Source organism: Strix aluco, chromosome 1 (assembly GCF_031877795.1).
Source record: "Strix aluco isolate bStrAlu1 chromosome 1, bStrAlu1.hap1, whole genome shotgun sequence".
In the NCBI taxonomy this organism is placed as follows: domain Eukaryota; kingdom Metazoa; phylum Chordata; class Aves; order Strigiformes; family Strigidae; genus Strix; species Strix aluco.
In genome coordinates, this window is record NC_133931.1 from 56,475,087 (window position 1) to 56,500,951 (window position 25,865).

The 25,865-nt window shown below is 35.6% G+C and overlaps 1 protein-coding gene across 6 annotated transcripts in view; it reads left to right on the top strand.

Annotated features, from left to right (window-relative positions):
• Window positions 1-25,865, top strand: part of ANKRD12 (ankyrin repeat domain 12) — a 68,585-nt gene that overhangs the window by 20,431 nt on the left and 22,289 nt on the right. For 3 of the 6 annotated variants that reach the window (XR_012623002.1, XM_074821729.1, XM_074821739.1), the window contains 5 exons: window positions 7,978-8,125; window positions 17,633-17,779; window positions 19,524-19,724; window positions 23,737-23,879; window positions 25,544-25,691. Coding sequence is in view for 5 of the 6 variants with exons in the window: in XM_074821729.1 (XP_074677830.1) it covers window positions 7,978-8,125; window positions 17,633-17,779; window positions 19,524-19,724; window positions 23,737-23,879; window positions 25,544-25,691 (787 nt within the window). In the remaining variant the exon portion in view is untranslated. Of the gene's footprint in view, window positions 1-5,329; window positions 5,399-7,977; window positions 8,126-13,096; window positions 13,141-17,632; window positions 17,780-19,523; window positions 19,725-23,736; window positions 23,880-25,543; window positions 25,692-25,865 lie in introns of those variants that run through there. The other 3 variants (XM_074821753.1, XM_074821762.1, XM_074821772.1) reach the window with 3 other exon arrangements.

Consider the following 25,865-nt stretch of genomic DNA (forward strand, 5'->3'; position numbering starts at 1 on the left):
TGCTGGTATCTTGAGTGCAGAAAAAAAAAGTAGAAGTTTTACATGGCTTTAGTTGTAAATTAAACTAGGGAACAGAATTTATGCCTTTTATTGAAACTTGCAACTTAATTCAAAAGGAAGCCGGTTGCATTGGGTTTATTTGATGTAAGTTGGTGAACAGTTCACAAGAACAATGATTCATATTTTATTTAATTTTACAGTGACTTACTCTCTAACAAACACATGAAACATTTCTGAAGGCCTGTGACAGAGCACAGACCAATGAGCAAACACAAGTTTCTTTTATTGCTTTGTAGCACAGAGATTTGTTCCCTCTGTTAGGAGGACTTGAAAACCAAGTGCTGCGGAAGGGTTAAGAATGACTTCTGTACAAGGGAGCCCACTTAAAAATTGTACAATCCATTTTTGAGTGTTGGAGAATGAAGGAATATGGGAGCTGAATACTGAAGGGTGGTTTGTTTATAGATGTGAAGTATCCCATCATTTTCAAACTTCTGGAGCCAAGTTGCAAATAACCCAGTTCTCCGTTTTGTCTGCCTAGTACACTTGTACAATAGGCAACGAATTTATCTGTAGTACTAATGAATAACAGAAGATAGAATAATATTCTGCATTGTGAATGATGAGTTGTATATTGCCCTAAGGAGATAGAGTCCATTTATCTCCCAAATGATGTTTAAAACTGTCTTCTCTGGAAAAGGAGACACTGTGTGTGTGTGGTCATACTTGCTGTTTTGTGAAGTCTGTATTCTCTGTAAGACCACTTAATGAATGAATTTAAGACTGGGAGAGAAAAAAACAGGAAAAGATGAGAAGATCCAGCATCTACTTGAAACTGTTTGTCTTCCAAAAACATTAGTAGAAAACTTCAGACTTTTTAGTCTCTTCCCATTTTGTTTTATGCATCCCAGTAAAGTGAGACAAAGGTAGTTGTTTGTGCTAGCTGTGATGAACGACTTAGATAAGAAAAGGAAGATAACAAAGTAAAATGGGGAAAGGAAATTGGCTCACTAGTAAAGGGATGAAAAATTGTTGGATTTTCCTTTTTTTGTTCTTGTTTGGGATATGGTCAAGTTAATTGAAGTGTCATTCAGTACTGGATAAGGCAGGGAATGTCTGGGGCCTACAAGCAGCAAGAATATTCGGAAGGCTATTGCAGTGAAATTTAGTGGTATTAAAAACTGTCTTTTTATTTATAAATAACCTAAAAAATATTTTCTGGCTTTATTAGCTCTCATTATGTTGACACTTCAGTATTTCTGAAAAAAAACTTTTTGACAAGGAGAATCTTGAAGACATAATCAGTAGCTGTTCATACTAGGAAAACTGACATGTCAAATTTTAAAAGCTTTATTTGTGTTTATATTTTTAAAAAAAAATTAAAAATCTGTAAGAGATTAAAATGGATTTTCATCTTTGTTCACTTTCATCAAAGCAAAACTAGTGGGTTTGCTGGAATGTAGCAGTTTTTAAGTTTTCCTTTTCCCTGTTTCTTTGCTAACCATAAGGCTTGAAATGCTTGGAATGCATTTGTTTGTAGGTTTGAGTGTATAGAAATAGATTGTCATAGTTTTATTGTGCCGATTACTTCCTTCCTTCCTAGGCTTTGAATTTTACGTACAAATTGCTCTGCAATCTGAGTTTAAAAAAAAAAAAATCAAAATAAAGAGTTTACTTGTGAGGCCCCTTTTCCTCCTCTACTCTCTACCTCTAACTCCCCTTCACCTCCTCTCCCTGTTGCTTGCTGCGATTGTAGAAAAATGGTGGTGGTTTCCAGGGTGGCTGTTGAATCTGGAACCACTACCAAAGGAACTGCCTTATCAGTGACACCTGTGCCCAGTTCAGTATTTTCTGGTTGTCTTGACACCTTCCTCTCCAGTAATCTGCCTCTGGTGGCCATACGCTGCTCCCTCTCTGCTAATAACAGTAGCAGTTACATCTGCTGAGCCGTGTAACCCTCATACCCTGCAATCTCTGCAAAGTTAGGTACTATCTTCTGAAACAGAGATGTGTAGCTCTGTTGTGAGAACATTAAAGAAGAAGATTATGATTAAGTTTTTCCAGGAAACAGAAGAGTGAACGGTGTCATTTATTTAACCACCAGGAAAGTGAATGGTGTCATTTATTTAACCACCAGGAAATATGGCAAATCTTGATTTGATTTAGAAAGGAGTAAATTAACATTCCATTTTTAATGGTCACATAAAACCATTTCATTGTCATATTGGTTTGGGGGAAGGTTTGTCCTTAGCTGGTTGCTCTAACAAGGAATTGTTTGTTGTTCAGACTGATCACCAGTGCAGGAATTAGAAATATGGATAAATATCTGATTCTACCTTGCCTGGTATTTGAGATTAAGATGCCAGTGGAAGCAGGATTACTTAGAAAATTCAAGTCTAGGGGAAGATGTAAGTTTGACCAAGGACATAGATATGGAATCACAATGGTGGACTAATTACATTGATACCAAAAAGTAAGCTGATAAACTGCTTGCACTGTTATGTTCAGTCTTGCTTGCTATCCACCTTAGCACAACCTGTGATGTGAGATGAGAATAAGTACGGTTTGGTTTGGGGGTTGCATGATATAAACTGATAGGTAATATTGAAAATGTGAGATCCTAAATAAAATTGCAGAATTAATTGTTGCAGTTAATATTTCTGTATTCAGTTTTTTAGCATAATAAATATGGTTTGGTTGCTTTTGAGAAAGACTGAATACATGGTTAAAATGTTAGTCACTTAGTCACACGATCTGTTCTCTAACACAAGGACAAGAGATTGTCAGAAGTCTTTAGCTGACCCTTAAATAATCTGCAGTCTTTCCCCCGTATTAGAAAAAATAGACAAAATATTGCCAAAATGTAATCGTTTTGATTCAGCCTAGAAAATTATTTAAAATTCAACAGGCAATAGGGTAAGAGTTTGAACAACAAAAAACATGAAGGTAAACCTGTAGTACATATGAAAACATAAAACTGAAGTAAAGATTGAGCAGGCCAAATCAACAGTGATAATTTTTAATGATATAGCTTTAGGAAGTAGTGGAAGTTTCTGTAAAGCAAATAATGATTTTTCTCAATATGTAAATATATGCAACCATTAATTTAAAAAAATAGTCTTTGAAACATTAGAACTTTTTATGAAAAAGTTATGGATTTGTTAACCTAATGTAATTGATGTAAGGAATTACTGATGCTGAAGGTGAAAGGGAAGCTAAAATAAAATTTTTGCTTTAGTGGCATTTTGATATGGAGGTGTCTTGATTAATTGAAAATACCACTTGTCCACACACTTTTCTCAGTGTCGTGTGACCAGTGAGTGTCCATTCACTGCCATCAGAGATGCCCGTGTCTTTTAGCATGAAAAGACCCAGAGGTGTTCAGCATTCAGATAATTGCAGTGGTCCTTAGTACAACTAAGTACAACTAATACTAACTGTATGTTACGCGTAGCTTTGACTTTTTATTTTTTCTGTAGAATAGTACAGTCAAACCACTTATGCACATTGCTGTGTAAACTTGCTCTTAACTTGTTTCTGTGTCCACCTTATTATTGAAGCAGAAATGTCTCTGAACTACTCGTGGAGTTTAATCTCTATGACTGTAAATGAACAGAAGATAGATAGTTTAATTATTGGTTTTCCCTTATGTGTTCATAGATGCATTGTAGGCAGAGGAGGCCTAATGTGAAATAATGTTCATACAAAACAGTGCATCTTACAAATGAACAGTAATGTTGAAAGACACCACTCCCTAAAAAAAATAGTCATTCTTCTTCTCAAAACAAAACCTGTAATGGCCTAAATATATGGGGTGAGACTATTCCAATGGTTAATATATTAAGATAAAAATAAAAACACTTGCAGGATTTGATTTTCCTTTCATAGTTGATACAATATTTAGCTCTTACTGGTTGTGCACTCTTAGCTGTTGACTGAGGAATGTAGTAAAGTAACTGTTGTTATGAGACTTAATCTTTCACATTTGTCCAGTGGAAGTTAATGCTTATGCTGTTCTAGCAACCAGTAAATAGCTGTGTGGATCAGCTATGTGTTCAGGTCTTCTGAGAGCTTAAAAAAATCATTAGGAATAACATTCCTGTTAATAAGCTGAGTTTATATCATATATGCTTTAAGGTATGTGTATTTTTATTTCAGTTCCTCATCTTGGGATCATAAAATAAATTAAAAAATTGTAAGAGTGTGTACGGCAGATAGAACATTTAGTGTTTGCGTGAGATATTCTATAAACATAAGAACATAATGAAATTTTAATTATACTCGAGAACTTCCATGACTGAAACTCAGGAAGTAGATCATAGATATGTGGTCCAAAGGAGAAACACATTTGGGGTTTGTAAGAATTAACTCTGTTCTTAGAAGAATCCAACAATAGTGCCCAAAGCCATTTTAATACCATGCAGAACATGCTTCAGTATGTAATTATCTTTGATAGGCAGAAAAAGAATGCTTATTCTCCCAGGGCTTAGTACATCTGCTAGATTATATGGCACTCTGTTGTCTCCTTTTGTGTATTGTCATTGATTGTAGCAGTACCAGACAATAGAGCTGCAATGGGATATCAAGAAATTGTCCAGACTCCTGTTTGTTAGCCTTCCGAGACAGGTTCTGCTGAACAGATTAAAAATGTGTTCCTCATCATAGCACACTAGTATGGTTTTGTTGACAGAGAAAATTCTTCCTCGTTACTACATCCTCCAGTGAAGCATGCATTAAACGTTGAGACGTGCAGATCCAGTTCGTCCATTTGCCCCAGAGTAGAATAAGCTGTACTCTGTTCTTGACAGATGTTTGCCAGACCTTTTCTTTAAAGCCTTGCCTGATGGAAATTCCAGTCTCCTTGGGCAGTTTATTCTGATACTTAAGTATACTGACTGGCATAGAGTTAGATACTTAAAAGGATAAATAACCTTTGCTTGTCTCCTGTTGCAGTCTGAAGCCATTAAATGTTCTGTAACTGTAGTGAACATGGAGATTATGTAATGCCTTTCTCTTTGCAGCAATAGTTTATGTATCTGAACATTAGCATGTCTTCAGTGTTTTGATTAGCAGTTTTCACTTTAGATTAATGAACCTCTTTAGAAAGTCCACAGATACTTTAAGTTACAGGTTGCTTTATAAAAGACATCAACTTGTTTTAGGTTGCTTCCATGGATCACATTAAACTAACATGTAGACCTACTCATGCTGAATTTTGAACCTTGCTTAGGACCCTGAAAAAGAGATCTCCATGCTGTTGCAGTGACCAGGAGTAGTTGGAACAGTGAATGCTTACTCTTTAAATCAAAATACCTCTTCTAACCTGCAGGGCTTGATACCTCCTCTTGCCTTCCTTTAGCTGAAACTGAATCCAGAAGGCTGTTTTCTGGCTTTTAAGGTGGGGTATTGTGATTATACTCTTAATGATTTTAGTCAGTTTGTAGAACCTTGATTTTATCCTGACTTTTCCAGTTTTGTATCTAGACTGTTTTTCAAATTCGCCAGTCATTTTAATTTCCCTTTGCCAGTGCTCTTTGCTTCTCCCACTCTCCCAGTTGTGATGGTGTCTGTATATCTAATTGCATCTCTATTTCAGCATTGTCACTGAAAATACTAAATAGCATTGACTTTGTGCAGACTTCTCAAACACCCTGTTCATTGCAACTTTTGAGTTGGAAAGTCCACTGATGGTGGCTAAATGTTTATTTCCACAATACCCAAGGAACAAAATACTCTCATTTTTGTGGTTTCTGTGTATAGAATAGCCTGTTCTTTCATTTTCAATGTATCTTTATTTATCTGAAAGTGTACATTTTGAACTCTCCTAATTAGATCATCACAAAATTAATACTCAGTGATTATCAAAAAGTACATGTCATAATGTTTAATGTAATGCATATGTACAATTTAAGAATAAGAATAAATGTAAAACTATCAGATTATTTAAGCAGCTTGTGTCTCTTTGTGAGCACCTAATTAGTATCAAAAAAAGTGTTTCTTTTTAAGGATTACCAACCATGAAAAGTGTGCCTTTTTTTCTGTGGAACAAGTTGAAATCAATGTTTCCTGCTTAGGACTTTTAAATTATTTTTAATTGGTCCTTTCTATTGCATAGGACCTAACATAAGGTAATATTCTAGAGAAAGCAATAAAATTTTATTACCACTTTATTATATTGTGGGAGACTTACATATGTACATATGAGAAATAAATGGATTGTTTGGAACAAGGGATGAGAGAGCTCTTGCTGAGATTAGGCTGAAGTGGGAAACTCATGTGTAGTGGAAGAGAGCAGAATGAGCTCATGTAGTTTGGATCTGCTCTTGTCAATTTATAGATGCATTTGCAAAGGATCAGCTGTGTTAGATTGATTAGCTTCTCTCAGAAGGAATAGCACAGACACTTCATCTCCCAGGGGCTTAGAGGAGTCTTAAGGAGTTTTAGATTTTTAGATTTTCTTGTTCTAGCCTGTAAGAAAAAGGCAGGGGTGGTGGGGGTGTTTGTTGTTTCCTTTGGGGTTTTGGAGGAGAGTTGGTTTTGATTTTGGTATGGGGATTTTATTCTGTGTTTTGGTTTTTTGGGGCTTGGGGTTTTTTTTCAGGTTTCCAAACTGAGGGAAGATTAGGTTTTCTCTGGGAGCATCAACCTTTTACTTCAGGAGTTCTCCTGACATAGACTGATCTCTTCTTTATGATTTCCCTGGTACAGACATTTGTTGTCTGAAGATTGTAGAGTTTGTTTTCAGGCTCTTTTTGTAATGACTTCTGCCTACCCTTTTGGCAACAGTTTAAACTCAGAGGGTGAGATGATATAATCAACATACTCTTCTTAGCTGTGTTTGTTTTTTAAAAAAAGGAAAGGTGCCCTCAAGAACAGTAACTTTAATTGGGTTTTTCTAGTTTTCTTCTAATCAGAATAAATCTTTTAACTTCTTGCTTCAGAAGTACCAAGGAACAGCCTTTTGTTTTTCACTGATTGGCAAATCAGTGTATGTACCTATTCTACCTTTAGAAAACAAATCTGTTAGTGATTTCATCTGATCATCTGTTGAGAATGATATAAAGCTGTGGAGTTGTGATAGCAAAGATAGCTGGATAATGTGTTTCTGCAGCATGTAATGAACAGAAAATGTTATGTCTCTACAGTTGCATCTATATTGGTAGGCCAAAATGTTGGGGTTTGCAGAGGGTTCTTTCAAGTGGTCTTTTCACTAACCTGGTATCTTTTACATACTGTGACATCCTATATTACCAAAGCAATCAAATGTAAGTTAATGTTGTGCCCATCCATGTTTTTCTCTGTTTATCCTGAAATATGTTTTATAAACCCCAAATCCCACATTTATGCAACTAAAAGTTCTGAATAGATTCTACGTATTTTTTCTAAATTTGATACCAGTTTAAAAAGTTTTTTCATGAATTTTCCAAGTTCTTAGTAAATTTTTCTTTAGAAAGTGAAACACTATGCTATTATTCTTGTGGAAATAGAAAGGGAGTTGTGTATGGATGGATTACAGGGTGGGGGTGGAGGCAGGGGAGGGTTGTTAGAGGTTTTTTGTTGTTACTGTGTTACTATTCACAGTCTGAATTGCAGTGTGGGCTTTTAATGTGCTTTTAATGTGATTGTTATGTTATGGTCAGGGAAGGAAATTGGGATTAGTCGTTGAAATTTAGCAAATTCTTGTCCATTTTGTGTTGTTCCTTTGCTTATTAATCAAGGCTCTAATAGTGAACAGCAGTTCTACAGTGATGTATCTGGAAGTAGAAATAACACAGCCGAGTCTAATTTTAAAAAGAAAGAAATGGCATTGATTATTTTTAGTAAGGTGACTTTAAAACTTTTTGAATAAACTATATAATACACATACTTACACGCATGCACATACATTCTCACATAGCAGTCTTTTCAGTCTATATACGTTATAAGACTATTCTGCTTTATGCAAAAATTACTTAGTATACTTTTTATTTATATTAGAGCAAGGACAAGATTGCATCCTACAGCAAAACTCCAAAAGTGGATAGGAGTGATGTGGGGAAGGAGATGAAAGAAAAGTCTTCCATGAAACGTAAACTTCCTTTTACTATTAGTCCATCCAGAAATGAAGATCGCAATTCAGACACAGGTAGAACCTTTTTATTTCCTTAATTAATTATTTGTTGGTAAAATACATCCTAATTTAATTAATTGTATATTATGTTTTTATATTGATTATTTTTTCCCCTATAAAAAAGGGTAAAAGTTGCTTGCTTGCTTCTGATTGTTACATTTCAGTCTTGATAGGCTTTCATCCTATCATTAGCAAGAGCTAGCATGCCAGCATAGTTTATCTACATTTTCCAGTTGTTTCCTAACCTCATTCTTTTGCTTCTATTTTAGTAATAAATCTTTCTTTTCATTGTCATCTCTAGAAGTCCATTTGTTTAAACAAGTAAACTGATGAAAAGACATGTAAGTGCCTTGATTTGAGACACAGCTGTCAGCCTTTCTAGCCTTTTTTGGGGAGGGAGAGTGGGAAAGATTGGTAGATGTACTGTCTTCCATATAAAAGGAAAGGTTGCTAAGGTTACGAAACTAACTAAACTAGCCATGGAGAGCAAACTTTCTTTCAGTCTAAGCTCCTGTGATCTGTTCGGGATACCTTTTCTGCACAGGCTGGTAGTTCTTCCTAATTTAAGTATATTCTATTAAAACTGATTTCAAGACTTCAAAATACCATTCTTAACATGGCTCTTTTCAAATCAAGATGGAGGGATCTGGATATATTCCAAGAGTACAGCTATCTCTGAGTCTAGGTAATTAGTTATCTATGCCATAGTTCAGTAGTAGTTCTGTTGATAGCAAAACAGTATCTGTGCCCTCTGGAAGGCCACCCGAAGGTATGTTGCCCAAATTTCTCAGAGGCTCAGTACTACAGTTTCTTATACACTGCTCATTGTACATTTGAATATTTTCTATTACTAAAGAGGTAATTCCCTTAATATGCTTAGATTTAAATGCAAGATCAACATGAGCTGAGGTATATAGTTCTAAATTTTGATTTCATGCAGAAGATTTGACTCCTGGATATTACATGCATATTTTTGTTACTGTAAAGAGAATATGGTATGAAATCCAAACTTGAAATAGATTACAAAATAGTACTCTTGGCTTTAGATCTCTGTTTTCAGTGGTTCTACAAAATTCTAGATTCTTACACTATTCATGATACCACTTGATTTTGAAAAGACCATGTATAAATTAGAAGTATGCTCCCAGAATCTGCTTTATTAGTTTTATTGCTTGGTATCAGACCCTAACTACTTTTCATAATGGAAATAAATATATTTAGAAGTAATATTTAGCACTTATCTAACATTTTCTGTGTTGAAAATCTTTTGTCATCTCTCCCCACCCCCATCAACTTTAAATAATTCATTGTTACAGCATCTTGTAAGGTAACGTAATTTTTTGTGTTTCTCTTGCTATAGCATCTACTGTCACAGTTGCCACAAATAAGATTGCATGTCTAAATGCCTAGAGTAATCACAAAAAGACAATGTACACACTACAAAATCTTTTTGTTACAAGTTGCAGCAGGGAGATGAAATAAACAGTTCAAGTAGGGGCAAGAAATACTTAATATAACAATAAAAGGCATACAGTTTTTAACTACTGTGTAGCAAACATTATAGCTTGTTGTCCATTTCATGACTGCTGAAGGTAAGGAGGTAAGAGCAACTACCCCATTTCACATATGAGGAACTTGGTACCAAAGCTTTCCAGAAACTTTAGTGGCAGGAGCATTACTAGGATGAAAAAACAGTTCTTGTAATGCTGATTGTGTACCTAACCAATTAGATTAGTCCAGTGGGAATTAACCACTTACACTGGTGCCAGGTTTGTCACTGACATGGATTAGGACTGACATGAGTGATCATGAAATGCGGTGCTACTTCTGACACAAACTTGGCATTACACATTGCAAAGGTTTGCTGTCACTGGACTAAACTGTTACCTCTGATGGAAGTGTCTCCCTGCTAACTGTGGACAGAGAATGGCAAATGGTACTTGGGAAGGAAGAAAGTAAGTTTTTGGAGATGAGAGTGTAACCAGAGGCAGAGGGGAAAAAGAAAAGGTGATGGAAAGCTTCTTATCAGACAGCAGTGCTGGTGTTTTTTTTTTAAAAAAAAATTCAGTTTTCTTCTGATACTTTGTGAAAATCTGTAGTGGTATTTTAACGGAATGGCCAAAGGTTGTATATACAATTCATAATTGAAAAGATTCTGAAAAAAAATATTTGGTACTACTCCATTCTTCCCACTGTCAATTACAGTTCCAGGGTGTATTTTATTCTTTCCCCATAGTTTATTTTTAATAGCCTTCCAATACGTTTTTTTCAGAGTTCAGAATAGCAAAAAGTTCTTACTGCGTTGCTGAATAGTTTCTCTGTAACAGATAAGACTATTGAGTTTGATTTTCAAATATTTTTAAAGATTTAGAGTCTTCTAAAAATGTGTCTGGGTGAATAAAAATCAAGAAATGTCATTAAAAGGATTAAAAATTTGATTTAATTAATAGTTTAATAAATGGTTTATCTCCAAGATACTTGTTAGGGTTGCTAGCTGATAGTAGAAACCCCATGATAATTGGGTTTCATCCTGTTTAGGAAGGCAAATCAATCAAAGAATGGGAATACCTAATTTTTAGAGCTTTACGTCATTAGATCTGTCTCAGTTCTATCTCCAGAGTATTCATTCATAAACTAAGATTTTGTCTTTTCTGCTTTATTTTTGTAAAAATTGCCCCCTGCAATTCCACTTGTTGTTCCTTTCTGTGGTGGGGGATTTTTTTGGTTCAGGTGTTGTCTAGAAACTGTAAGTGATAATGAACATGAACAGCCAAACTGAATGTTGTGTTAATTAGGAAATAATTTTTAAACTTGATTCCTACAAAACTATACAGGAAGTAAATTTTACACACAGTCAGCTTTGGCAAGACTGAAACCAAACATCATGTCCCATAGGAGTCTAGAACAATTCTAGTCCTCTTGGACTAAATCTAAATTTAGATTTAAATCAGTGGTTTTGGCTAAGAAACTGCTGCAATAAATTTGTGATAAATATTTTGAGATTTAGCCTTTAGGTTACTTTCTTAATAATTTCATAGTGTTTAGGACCAAGTACAGTTGCCTGAAAGTAGTCAGCCAATGCCAGTTGAGATGCCTGCAGTAGCTGAGAAGTCTGCACAGGGCTGAAAGATAAAGTGAGTCACGGGAGACCTGTGGCCTTCTGAAGAGGCCAGCAAGACAGCAACAGCACCTGAAATGGCACTAAATACCTGTCTTTAAGCAACAGCATTCTGTTCTCAGTTTCTTTTAATGCAGGGGTGTGCCTATTAGTTACACTGTCCTGGTTTGGACTGCTATCCTAAACTGAGGGCTCTGCTATCACATCCCCATTCTTTGATCAGAGCAACCACAAAAAGCTAATATGATATATACATACTGCAGTCAAATTTATTTATACTGCAAATTTTCTAGTATAACTTAATCTTATGAAGGATTCTACACGCAAGCTTTGATTAAGACTGGTAGAAGAAGGAGAAGCATTTTTCATACCTTTTTAAATAAATTCTCTGATTTGAAGACTCCCAATCCAAACCCATAATTTGATTGAGAAGCCATCACTTATTTAGACTACTTAAATAGCATTATTTAAATTTTGTTAATTTACTTAATCTATTTACTTTTAAACAACCTCTGATGTGGTTATCAGAATAAGAACAACAGGAAAGTGCTGCTTTTGCAAAGGACAAGTTTGTTTGCTTTCTGCACCTTATTAGTATGAAGAGATAAATTTGAATTTTTCATAATAATTAAATATAACTGCAGATCAGAAAAATCTTTTCATTGTGAAGATAAATGTAGGAGCTTTTTTGCCTTTTTTTTTGTTTTTGTAGTCTTATTACACAGCTGATTATTGAGGAAGAACAACGAGAGTTACAGTTACACTGAATGTGCTAATCTGTTGATCTTCCCTTGAAAATGATGTTCTCCAGATTTTCTGTTTGTAGTAGCATCTCAGTTTTGTTTTCTGACCCCTTCAATTCCTGTCTTGGAAGTCCAAACATGGCACAGTCCTATTTCTTTTAGCATTTAATTGACATCCAGAAGAACGAAACAACTGACCTCTTTTTGTTGTATGTGTACATCATAGTAACACAATTTCTGTACTTGTGCTTCCCATAGTTACAAGAGGTTAGTGGAGCTATTACTGTTTACACACTTGCTTGCTGGGTCTGGAGTTATTGTTCAACTATTACAAGTTTCTTTAACTGTCGTTTGGACTAGAGGCAGGAAAGTGGAGGTGCTTTTGTTTGTGTGTTTGGTTAAATAAATATGTCATACACTTAGTTAATTGGGTATTGCAATAGTACCTTGATAGCTCTACGGTGTATAGTATACTGAGTATACTGTGATGATTTGTCTCTTCATCACATTCTAATCTTTCTCTTTGGGGATAGGAAGCAGCAGTCGATCATGGTGTACTTCTCTTTAACTTCAGTCACATTGCTACATCCACACACATCTTAATAACTCTGTCTCTCTTAACTTCATCATATGCAGTATTGATGGTCTTGACCTGTCTGCTACAGTGGTTAGTAATAAGTATATTAGTCTTTTGTTGTATATCACTCAATCTTACAACTTGCTTAGAAGCATTTAGTTCAAGCAGTTTGTATTTTAGCTTTGCGTGGTCCTATTTCTTAATCCTGGTATTCCTTACAATTTGCACTATGATAGGAGTTTTGCATGAAACCAGACTATCATAAGCCCTGATGTTTGAATTTGGTCTTTTTGCTTTATTTCCTTTATCCACTAAAGTGATTATTTTACCAAATGGAATATTCTGTTAGTTTGGCATGGTTTGTTTTGAGAAATCCACACGTTACATTATTTAATAGTTTATTTTCCTAAAACATTTAGAAATTACTTGATTGGGAATTCACAATTTATCAAAAAAAAAAAGTTACGTTATTGAGTGCCTTGGGACATAATCTGTGATGCATAAATTCTCCTAAAATAATCGCTAATGACTGATGTTTCTCATTTCAGTACGTTTAAGTACTGTGAGTGAATTTCATGAAGCTCTCCTACAAGTAAGTGCTCAAATGCACCTAAATCACTGTTTCACATAACTCAGCTATTTTTAAATCCTTTTTTTAAAGTGTTAGGTGAAAAGCTTACATTGCAAAAGGAAAATCGTAAACGGAATTTTGTCCTGATAGATTTGGATGTATATTATGAAGGTTATTTAATAGATAATTGAATGTGAAGGCACTTGAAGAGTTTTGATTTTTATGTTCTTAGTAACAAATAAGAAATTCCCTGATGTTCTATTTCTAACTGCTAAAGAACACCAAAAAGTGATAAGTGAATGTAAAAGAAGGCATTTGTATTCCATAGACTTTGAAAAGAAGATGCTTAAAATCTACAAAAACTCCGAAACCTAAATGACTTTAACAGTCAATTTTATACATTAAATTCTACCTAAACTTAATTTCTTAAACTGATATTATTCCTCTATTAGGGACGTTGTAACTGTTCAAATTGCATAAACATCAAGTACACAGCTGTGAAAACTTTTCTGTTACCGCAAGATAAAGAATAGCTAAAAAGTTAAAGTTCTGAAGTTGGTCTTCTCCTGCTAAATATAGTGTACTGTGTGATGATATTCTTGGAGCAGTGAAAACAAAGCTTACAGTATATTCTGCAATAAGCATAATGGGGGTTCCCAGTAATTTATAAGAATTTTTCTGTCGATTTGTGTAGCTTCTTTATCGATAGTTGCATTGTTGTTTTCCTTGGATTTTAAAAAAAAAAAAGTTTTTACAATCTGATTTTGTTATTTATTTATTTTTTCGTGTATAAAAATTTCTCTTCTACGTGCACTACTCCCTTCCTTTTGCTTCTTTCTGGCCCTTTTGTCCTGTACTTGTACATTCAGAACCAGGGCATATGCGTGAGATCTTGTTGGGGAAGAGCAATAGCCTCTTACAGGACATGCTCCAGTAAATGGATTATCAGGTGCACCTGCTTTAGTTCTGAGACTTTTTTTTTTAGTTTGTTGTTGATCATATTAATTTTTTGTATTGAACTGTTTAGATTTACTGAAAACACATATGAAGTCTCACATAAGTTTTAATAAAATTGTGTCCTTTTTTTGTGTGCTAAGGGCATGTTACAGTATAACTTGGTGAGAGCAGTTGTATTCTTTCTTGGTACTTTTAATTGGTAAGCTCTAGAAATTCTTTGCAAACACAGTGTTAATAAAGAATAATAGAAGAATAGCTTGCCCCACCACTGGAATTCATTGGAATATATAGGGGAGGATCTTTGTGTGATTTGACAATACTAAACGTGAGATGGCAACAAACTCATTTACTTAGTAGGCTTTGCTAACAAAATTATTTTTAAAAAACCCCAAACAAACCTAAAACCCACCAGATAAAAATACCTGGAAAAGTACACAGTATAGTAAAAAGGTAAAAGCTAGATCACCAAAAAATTTATTTCACTTATTTTGATGTATTATTTTCTCAAACTGAGTATAGCTATAAAATTGTAAGGAATAATTCAGAATGGAAATGAATGTGTTTTTCAAGAAAAGAATCAGGAGCAGTAAATAACACAAGCTAAGAAACAGTAGATCATGCCAGACAAACTGAAATGTGTTGTTTTGATGGAAATACTAAATTAGTCAATGAAGGGTATGATGTACATTATTCTTGGAGAGAGAACAGCATATTTGCAGTGAAAATGGGAAAGTACAATTTCATTTTAGGTTTTATTTAAATTTTCCTATGCAGACATTCTACCAATAGAACAGTAGTGTTGATTTGGATATTGAATGAATGTTTAGATATTCAGCAGTATGAAATGAATGTAGTTCAGAAAAAAATCTCATCAATTACTCTGTAAAAGGGATCTTGTTTCCTTTTTAAACATGATGATACATTTGTAGGGTTTTTTTAATATGTACATAGGTCTGTAGCTTTCCATTCTTAAAATAGTCTTGCTCATAATTGTTTAGTCTGTAAAATCATGTATTTCTTATTTGGTCATTATGGAATTCAAAATGTGCACTAATTATGTGCCTTCCTGTGCCTCTACAGCATTGTGTTACTAGAGTCTGTGTATGTAATCAAACCTAGAAGATGGGATTTAGAGAAGGGTAGGAAGGCAGAAGATGAGTTGAGAGGAAATGAATGACACAAGGAGGACCACAGAGGGGGCCTAAGGCAGAAGTGGAGAAAATCTAAAGCAAAAAGAGTCAGTTTGGGCTTAATGAAAAAGGGAATGGTACGTGGTTAGGAACCTCAAAGGAACTTAAGCTTCTAATTTGTAATTTTTATTAATTTTTGGCTGTCTGCAGTAGGTTAGTGAAGTTTGCCTCAGTAGAGTCTTCTGTTTTAAGATTTTCTGCTCTTGAAGATAACCAATTTTTTTTTTTAATGAAGTTTTCATACAGGTGTTTTAAGGTTGAGATTTAGGAAGGGAAACTGGGAGACCAGTATAATCATACGGACAGTAATAAAAATACAATTCTTCCCCAACCTTGACTGTAGCTCAGTTGCATTTCCACACTTTTTTTAGTATGGCCCAAAATACTAAGATGAACTAAAAGCGGATGAACAGTGCCTCATCAGATGGTAGTTAGTCACAGTAAGAATAAGATGAAATAACTTATTACAGAAAGAATTAAAAAGGTCAGTGTGGCAACCAGGTTTATTTAACTAATAGTAACAACCCAACCAAGCCTCAACCAATTCCCAGCCAAATTCTAGCATACTAGTATGGCCGAGTATGATTAATCAGTCCAACATCTTTCCCCTCTGCCCCCTTTAATTTATTACATATTCCACATTGTAATTTTTAGATCTCGGCTTTGTTTCATGTTCTTGCTTGCTGTGTGGGTGTTAGCACATCAGCCAGCCACAGAGGAGAAAGTAGGCAATAGACATCCTTACTGAATTCTGTCCCTGTCTTTGTGGTCAGTAGTCCAGCCTGGAGGGTGAGTTGGGTTTACTCGTGACTGTAGGGTTCAGAGTCCTGACTGGCTGCTTAAAGGGAATGTGGTTGGTAGGGAAGCTTCCAAAAGGAGAGGTTGCAGTAGAGTGAGCAGGGTCTCTGGAAAAGCTAATACTGAACATGGGCTTTTAAGGAGAGAACGAAGGGAATTATCTGCTCAGAGTTTGGAGATGTCATTTTTGTTGATTGAATCTGTTACTCTTCAGACCATTCCTTCTTGATGTTGGTGGTTGGAAAATTTTTTTAATTCTTTCAAAAAATTTTAATTCCAAGTCACCATATATGTGACTAAGGTTCCTTAAGCCATCTTTTACATCCAAGCAGTAATCTTAGGGGCTCTGAAGAAAAGAGATTATAGATCTAACACGCAAGTAATATAAGCTGCTTACAAAATATAAAATGTTGAATTTGTTAAGACAGAAAAAGAGCAGTTGCCTGGAAAGATGAGATAATTACAGAAGATGAACGGTCTTCACTACACATAAATGCAAATTAATATGTGCCTAGAAAATACAGTTAAACAATAATGACCAGGTAGGGAGATATGTGGAAAACAGTTGTATCGAAAGAAATTTTATGCATTGAAAGTTTGTACTTGTTTGATGTTATGATGGTTAAATACTGCTCCAGTTAAAAGTGATTTAGTTGAAATTACTTAATCACAGATCAGTTGTTTTCTATCATACTTTAATCTAAATGCCTGTGTTTGGTTTAGGAGACCTTTATACAGAAAAATGAAGGAAGAACTTTTGAAAAGAATAGAAGACATGGACCAAAGTTTCCAAATTACACAAATAAAATTCTAGTTTTGAAATCCATTAGGTATTAAAAAGTTGTCTGATTTCAGAACACATTTAACCAGTCTGAAGATCTGTGGGAGTTTGTAGGTACTGAACAGCTTTAGAAATGGTCTGTTTATTTAGATGTGTAATTTTAGCTCCTGGTTTAAAACTTGGACATGAAATATTAAACAACTACCATAAATATTCATAAAAGGAAATAAGTTATGTATATAAAATAGCTGTATGTGTTTGAAGGATATGAATTTTGGAGAAGAAATTGCTCTAAGGTGAAGTAACAGGATGTGTTTGAGACACACAATCTTTTATCCAATTACCTAACAAATACCAGTATTAAAAAGTCTTTTCTAATTTTTAACATGGTGTCTAGAGAGAAGTGGAGTAGAGCACAGTCTCAGACCCGTATTCAAGGCTGAAAGTTGACTAGCTGATCTTACAAAATTTTTTAAGAGCCTGACTTGGTTCTCTGAAAATTAAAGTTGTGACATATACAGTCTTCCTGCTGGGAAACAGGTTTTTCATCTTTTAGAAATTCTTAGTGATCCTCCTTATAGCTTTAAGTGCTTTAACTCAGTAGCTTATTATCCTGATTAGAACAGGTAACCAAAACTAATGCAAATGCAGTAAATTAGAGATGCAATTTCTGGTTTTCATCACCTGCCACCAATCACCAGTTCACATACCTTAAAAAGCTGTTTTATTTCTAGAAAAATGTTCTAATAGAACAGCAGTTTGAGTTTTTAAATGTTAATATTTCCAGAGAAGGAAGGTCCGGAAAAAAAGAAAATGAAGAAGGATGCTGGAAATAAGAAATCAACACCAGTTAGCATTCTTTTTGGTTATCCTCTGTCAGAGCGCAAACAGATGGCACTTCTCATGCAGATGACAGCAAGAGACAACAGTCCAGGTGATCTTACGAAGTTAACAGTTTTCTTCCTCCTGCTGGTTTAATTCTGTCCTAATAACGGTATTCTGAACCCTGCTGGTTTTCAACAATCCTTGCTTTTTATTGAAATTTTTTTAAATTATTCGTAATTCTAGTAATTCTATTGTGCATTGACGAGACATCTGCTGAAAAATTCTTGACCTTCTGTATTTATGTGCAAAGCTTTGCATTATGATATCTGTAAAACCTGAAAATCTCTTTTCTTCCTTTGATTATTTTTGCCTCTCAAACACTGTTCCATATGCATTAATTAAAACCTGAAGTACTCTCTGTTTTTCATGAAGTTTAACTGCTGTCTCATTGCCTCCACTTGGAGCAGGATTTTAATTTAGAAGGAAACGGGATCATTCATCTCCATAGGATTTAGTGGGAGTGGGGAAACACCTTGTTTTTAATTCAGAACCTCAAACTTACCTTGATTCAGTTGTATTTAAAAAGTCTTTATGTATGTCTATGTTCTACCCATGTAATGTTTTTACAAATTTGGCGTTTAAAAGTGAGTGGCTACATTTCCTTAAGAATTTGGTGCCCGTTACATATCCTGCTATGTTTAAAACAAAATCTATGTAGAGAAAGGCAAGCCAATTTAATGGCAAGAGTAGGTATCTTTAAAAAGCTCCTCAGACTTTGGAATAGTTTGTGGGGTAAAAAGGATATTCTTTAGTCTCTCTGGCCAGGGAAGTCTACCCCATATATGAAAACCTTTGAGTCCCTAGCCCATGGATATGTTGTTCTCAGTTGCTTGAGAGATTAAACTCAAGGAATTATGAAGATGGAAACTGCAGACTGATACGCTTTAGCTCTCTGTGGCAAATTATAAGAGTTGCAGAAGTTGGAACTTCTAGGTTCTCTTCTTTCCATCAAACCTCTACAAACATTGCCTGAACTATTGCATACTTTTATTTAAACTGTTACTGAAATAGAACAAGACTGCTTTGGTTAGGGATTTCACTTTTAATTAATAGGCACTATTCAATAGAATAATGTTTGAAGGAAAATATTTTAGCTAGAATTCTATTATTTCAGTATATATTTATATTCATAAAGCACTCTTTTGTCAGAAGCATATATTCTGTCAAATATGTTAATAACTTTAATTACAGAAGATGATATTTTAACTGACTCCCTGTAACCAAAAACTACCAGAAGAATACAATACATGCTGTCTTACTGCAGTTTCTCCTTTTGTGTAAATCTGGCTTTATGGCTCCCCTTAGTTTTGAGAAAATACTGAGAAAATTTAGTAATAGTAGTTTACTGTCCAGTCCACCCAAAAACATTTGTGGTGGCACAACTGAGAAGGTGCAGGGAGTACAATGCACAAGTAATTCCTTAAACTGACATCCCGCTACATAAAAATACAGCAGAAGTGTGCTGGAGGACAGAGAAGCAGTGTCGTTACTGATCAGCACAGTGATGCTTTGTATTGTTTCAGCAGAATTTATACCAGAGTATGTGAACCTTGTATTTTGGATAGACTTAATATGTCGTTGAAACCCACTTTAAAAATAGTGACATTGTGCAAAACACCCTTTTGCACGTTGCAGATAGGCATTATGTTGGTACATGTGAAGTGTCAAATGCATCCTTCATTTAACTATAACTATTCCATGATAACTGTAGTCTTTGAATACATTTGTTAAAATGAGATGAAGTAAAAATAGTGTTAAATAACTTGGTGACCATTAAAAAACTTGTGTTGTAGATTCCACCTTAAATCATCCTTTACAAACAACGCCAACACAAAAGAAAACTTCAAGCTCCTCTTCAAGACAAAAAGACAAAGTTAACAAAAGAAATGAACGAGGGGAAACTCCTCTACATATGGCAGCAATTCGAGGGGATGTTAAACAGGTTAAGGAGCTAATCAGTTTAGGTGCAAATGTGAATGTAAAAGATTTTGCAGGTAAGTTGATACATGTTCTCTAAACTGTACGAATCAAATGTAACTGCTGAAGTTGTCAGTGATTTAATTTCAAATCATGTTTTTATTTCTGATGGCAGTGGTAGTACCTAGGACACTGTAGTACATAGTATATTATTAGAATGGTATAATAATACCTGGATGTTTCAGTTGTGACCAGGGCCTTTGCACACTAGGCATATATAAAAAATAAATATATGTGCACACTTGCTGAACTTTGTAGAATTGTACTGGGCAAAGTCAGTAACTGATAATGGGACTGTAGGCTATGTGAGATGTAAAGTTTAGTAACAGTGAAGGTGGTAGCACTTTAATGTACGGGTGTGGTATAGCTTGCACTTGTCATCTAGTCCTGCTAGGTTAATGCTAGTTTTGATATGCCAGTATCTGCTGTGATACCAGCACTGATTGATAAACTTTAAGGTAAGTTGTAACTTGTACCATATTTTTAGTATCCTTTATTTGGTATCTTTCTTTACTTTTCTTAGTATCTGCTTAGTAACCTTTCTATAAGGAAATGTCTGTGCTGCCTGTCTGTCTGCAAAACCTCCTAAATAATTTTTTGGAACCTGCTGGCAAACTTTTGCCTATTTTGCTTTTGATACTCTCACAGTAGTTAAGTTTCCACACAATTTAGTAAAAAATCTCCAGCAGAGTAAATATGAGATCCCCAAAGTATTGCTTCCACAGAAGACAGAACCTGCAGTTCTGAGTTCAGTAGTTGCCAGCTGTTGATTGGCCAGGCACCAAATTAAATGCATTTACGTACTGAGATAAGCCAAAGTACCTGCTGGGTTTTCCTCAGCCAGTGTAAAGGGGTGTAAGACTTAGGAGCCGGAGTATTGGGTAGACATTTAGGGCATAGTGGGGGGTTGGGGTAGTGAGGAGGGAACAGAGTGGAAGGAAAGCTAAATCAGAGGATAAAAGATTGGTGCAGAGGTGGTTGTGAGGTTGGGTTCTAAGAGACATTTATAAAAAGACAGGATTCAGTAGACCTTTCTCCCTTAGATACAAGGACAACTCTAAAAATAATACAAGTGTCAAGTGCACATTATAACAGCATAACGAACAGCTCCTAATATTCTACCTCTCAACATTAGCCATTAAATGCTGGCTTTTTTGCATTCATAGTAGAAGTGGATCGTGGGAAAGTGAGGAAATAAGTATGAGAAAGAGCCGTGTTGCTTCTGGTGATGGTCAGAAAGACTGGGCTCCCAATGCAAAGGGTAATGCTGAAGAAAAGGTGACAAAATTTGTGGGGAGCTGAGGGCATCGCAAGGGAATAAAGAGAATATTGAGAACACTCGCTGGTATTATTAACTGACAACACTAGGAGTTTCAAGTTTTTCGAGTCATTGCATAATAGAAACAGAAACATAATGAAGGTCTGAATGAGAGTTTTGACAGACCTACAGTGAAGCCTGCTAAAGATGCTCAGTTTATGGGTCTGAATGGTTATAAGGAAAATTATACTTTCAATGGGAATGGTGAGATGACCTGAGGTAGCAGGCCCAAGTGAGAGAAATTAAGAATTATATGGTACAATTAGTGGTCAGCTCAAACTTGACATCAAGAGATTAATGAGATGTGCTAAAATCTTGATTTTAGTTAAGAAACATATGAGTGATTTCTGGGTGTACAGAGGGTAGCTGAATTTATGTTTGAAGATGAGGCTGCCCAGGACTCATTTGTAGAGAAGGAAGAAAAAGGAAGCAGAAGTAAAACCCAGGGGGATCTTCAGAGAAGTTGAGAGGGGAGGTGAGAACTTGTTGAAAAGAGCAATTTTAGAAAAGGCAGGGGAAGTTCAAGGGAAGTCAAACCCATATAAATCACAGCAAGAATAGAAACACTTCAAGAAGAGATGTAGTGGGTTAACCTTGGCCAGCTGCCAGGCGCCCACCCAGCTGCTCTCTCACTCCCCCCCCTCCACAGTGCAGAGGGAGAAAATAAGATGGAAAAAAGCCCTTGTGGGTTGAGTTAAAGACTGTTTAATAAGAAAAGCAAAAGCTGCATGTGCAAGCAAGGGAAAAAGATTAATTCATTCACTACTTCCCATCAGCAGACAAACATCCAGCCAGTTCCTGGGAAGCAGGGCCTCAGCAGTTATAATGGTTGCTTGGGAAGACAAACACCATAACTACAAACATCCCTCCTTCCTTCTCCTTTCCCTGAGCTTTTATTGCTGACCATGACATTGTATGGTATGGAATACACCTTTGGTCAGTTTGGATCAGACTGGTGTGTTATGAACACTGTTTTAACCCCAAATGCAATGCACAGCACTTTGTGGGCTGCTATGAAGTAAGTTAACTTCATAACTTCATCCCAGCCTGACTCAGTACAGATACTTAATTTTAAAGACCAATGAAAGGATGAGGAGATGGTTGAGAGTTGGTTCTGAGAATTGATGGGAAGCAAGTTGTTAGAGGCTTTATTCAGAACTCTGGAGGACGTGTTTGGGATCAAGTGAGATACTTTTCCATTGGTAATCGAAATTGAGTAGCAGAGGTGGCTGAGCTTCAAAATCCTGTGCAGAGGAAAAAGTCAAGAAGAGGGGGAGGATTTGAGCAGTGAGTCATGGGTGGAGCAAAGTAAGAATTTCGGATGCAGTGAAGTTTAGAGTTTTTTAGCTAAGAAATTGGCAGAACAAAGCAGAAAATGAATTAGTAATGGGGGAAGTAACCCTGCTCATGGGATATCTGCCAGAATGATACTGCTGTGTGAGAACAAGAGTAAAGGAAACAGATGTTGAGAGCAAGCCAGGACTAGAGTTGGCAGGCTGGATATTGTGACAGGATAAAAAAGCAAAGCAGTAAAACATGGAGAAGAATGAATTACAGAGAGAATTAATAAGAGGGAAGAAGAGAGGGATCAGAGGGCTGAGAGCAGAAGAGCATCATCATTGTTGGTGAGTGGGAAAAAGGCAAACTATAAGAAAATGGAAAGAAGGAGGTGGTAGCCAGGCAGTGCTGGATGTGAGTGACTGAAGTGATGATTGGAGGGAAAATTTTGTATACAAAGATCAGGAAGAAGTGTTTTGCCACTGACTGAGGTAGAAGCTTTTTCTTTTTTTTTTTAGTTTAATGAGTGGCAGGTGAGAAGTTGAGTGAGAGATGAAGATGAGAAGTTGCCTTACTATGAGGGATTATATAAATCAGGGGGTGGTTCTTGTACCTCCTCTTCATGGACATACTGATTAGATGCATTATTTGTTAGATGCAGAATTCAGGTGAATAAACTCTTCCAGACTTGCCCTGGTTATGTTGGAAACAAAAGTTGAATGCCTTCCCAAAACTGGGCCTTGAGAAGGCATCAACAGCAGGCTGGAAGTTCAGGGCATCTATGAAGTCCAAGGCATCAAGTTGGGGAGGAGAGATTTAGGTAAGGAATATAGCGTGTGTGGGTTGATTGTCATCTTCAGTTGAGGCTCTGCTACAAAAAATGAGCTCTGAACTTCAGATTATCAATGTGGAAATCAAAATTGCTAAAAATGACTAATATTCTAGAAAGCATCAGGAGTGTGTTCTCTGACGATGATTAGCTTGCTATCTAGACTAATAGCTGCTGAATGTTATTAGTGATTCCTGCTACATGTTCAGTGGCTCTAAAGCAGCACTGGTTATGATAATTTGCCATACTTATTCTTTCCAGTACTTTCAAATTGTTTCTATATATATATACACCTAACACTGTTCAAATGTTCACTAGTCAAAGAATTTCTAACATGTTTAGCTTGGGGATTTTGTGTCACATTTTGTCTTTTACTATTTGATTAGTGATTTCTGTGCTCAATTTAATCACGGTAAAACTTGGAGTTTGTTGGCATGAAGTTTAACGTTGATAAAGTGTGTGTTGTTCATCAGAGAGATGGCATTACCTTCCTGCCAACTACTATGTGTGAGTGTGTGTTGAAATTTTTCAAGGTGATAGAAGCACAGGAGAAAAAAACAAATCTTTGACCTTTCAAACTCACACTTACCACTCTTCACTATAGGTTGGACACCACTGCATGAAGCTTGTAATGTCGGTTACTACGATGTTGCTAAAGTCCTGATAGCAGCGGGAGCCGATGTGAACACACAGGGCTTGGATGATGACACGCCACTTCATGATTCTGCTAGTAGTGGGCATAGAAATGTGAGTTTGCTGAGAGAGTGGGAGAGGACTAAATAAGTGGCTTGAAATGCTCTGTCTTTACAACAAATCCTAACTGTCCTGATTACTCTCATATGGTTTAATAATTCTGCTTCTGCTGGTTTGGGGGCATCTTAAAGTTGTTTCGCTTTTCTTTGTTTCATCTTGCTTTTCATCCTATTTCAGTTGCCAACTATTTTCTACCAGTATCTGTTTTCTTCAGTATTAAAAGCTTTTACTTTTTAAATAAATAAACATTTTATTGACTTTTTGTTTTAAGCGAGACTTCTACTGTATAGAATTCTCAAAAGAAAAATGTCTCCAAACAGAATACTGTTTGGGGAAATTTTTTTCTTTCTGTACATATAGGAAAGTAAAATATGCTTTTTATATATATATATCAAGTATTTTTATATATATGTAAAATATTTAAAGTTGTATACCCTACATTTATTTTTATATATTTGTTCATGAACTTTGAAATAGAGCATTGATGTATATATATTCTTTATTTTTGAAAAAAAATTACCAATAACCTAGCAGAGAAGATAAATGGAGCACTTCAGGTATTTTACAGTAATTTCTGAAATTGTTCTTGTTTTCTGCAACCTAGATGCAGAAATGACTGTGCTCTCCTTTTATGTCTCTTTTATTTCATTACTTCATGTGTGATCAGCTATATAAAGTTAAAAACAGAAACTATCCCTTATGTATACCTTCCAAACAAGACATTCAGTTTGAAAGGATATTCTGGAAAGGGTAGAGAAAATAATTATGATAATCTGATTGTGAAATTCTTATTAACTATTTAGTACCTGTTTCTTATGGGTATCTAAACAAAAGTTGGGTCTTTAGATTGAACTTGCATAAAATTGTGGTAGAGATTTGGAGAACACGACCTCTTGCTGGTCTGGTATCAGTATACATATCTGTGACCATCTCACTACATTACGTATGAGAAAAATTCTGAAGTTTCATGTCACCGTATCACACTCTACTGAATTTCCCCACTCTTAGCATGTAGGACTGAAAAAAAGTAATTAATACTGGATACTATGCTGAAAATGTGGTGGCCTTGGTATCATTGTAGCTTTGACAATGGTTTTTTTTCCCCTGATGGTAGAGAAGTTGATGGTTTTGCTGTATTGTATTCAGTTGGGGATGGGGGTAGTTTGCTCCTCCAATAAGATGCTTGGATCTCTGTCAGGGCTTTTCTCAAATGCTGTGGAAACCAATAGTACTGCTACTTGGAAAAACTTTTCCTGTTCCTTAGAGTTAAGTGCTAAAAAATTTGGAGCAAGGGGGTGAATTGAATGCAGAGGAGTAGAGAGCTTGGTAGGTGAGCAACCACGTGAATTGTGTGAGGAACTGCTAGAACAGCAAGAACAAAAGGCCACTGTTGTTTATTTTTATGATGATGTTAGTCTGTGTAACAGAACAACTTTCTTTAGTCTTCCCTATTATATTACCTCTTTTAATGAGCAGATTATCAATACCTGGACTTTGCATTCTAGTTGCTGAAGTCTTGCTTTGCAGTCTCAATTTAATAGGTAGGAGTTTAGGATTGCGTATCACGTTATCCACACTTTGTGTGCAATGGAAGGTTTTTTTGCTGGTCAAGTAACATGTTGTGGAAAACTTAAAAGTTAATTTATTTAATGCTGCAGATTGTGAAGCTGTTGCTTCGACATGGTGGAAATCCATTTCAAGCCAATAAGCATGGGGAGAGACCGGTTGATGTTGCTGAAACTGAAGAGTTGGAAATGCTATTGAAAAGGGAGGTGCCCATCTCTGATGATGAAGACAGTTGCTCAGGTAAAAGTAACCATTTAATTGCATACTTCAGTTGCATTAGTTAACCTGAAGTTAGGTGATATTAATCTTTTATATAGTGTTAGCTGTTAAGAGTTGCTGCAGGTAGCAGTTGCTATTGCTAAGGTTGTTTTCCACTTTAAGTTTTAGAGGTAGTTTTCAAATCTTTCAGTTGAA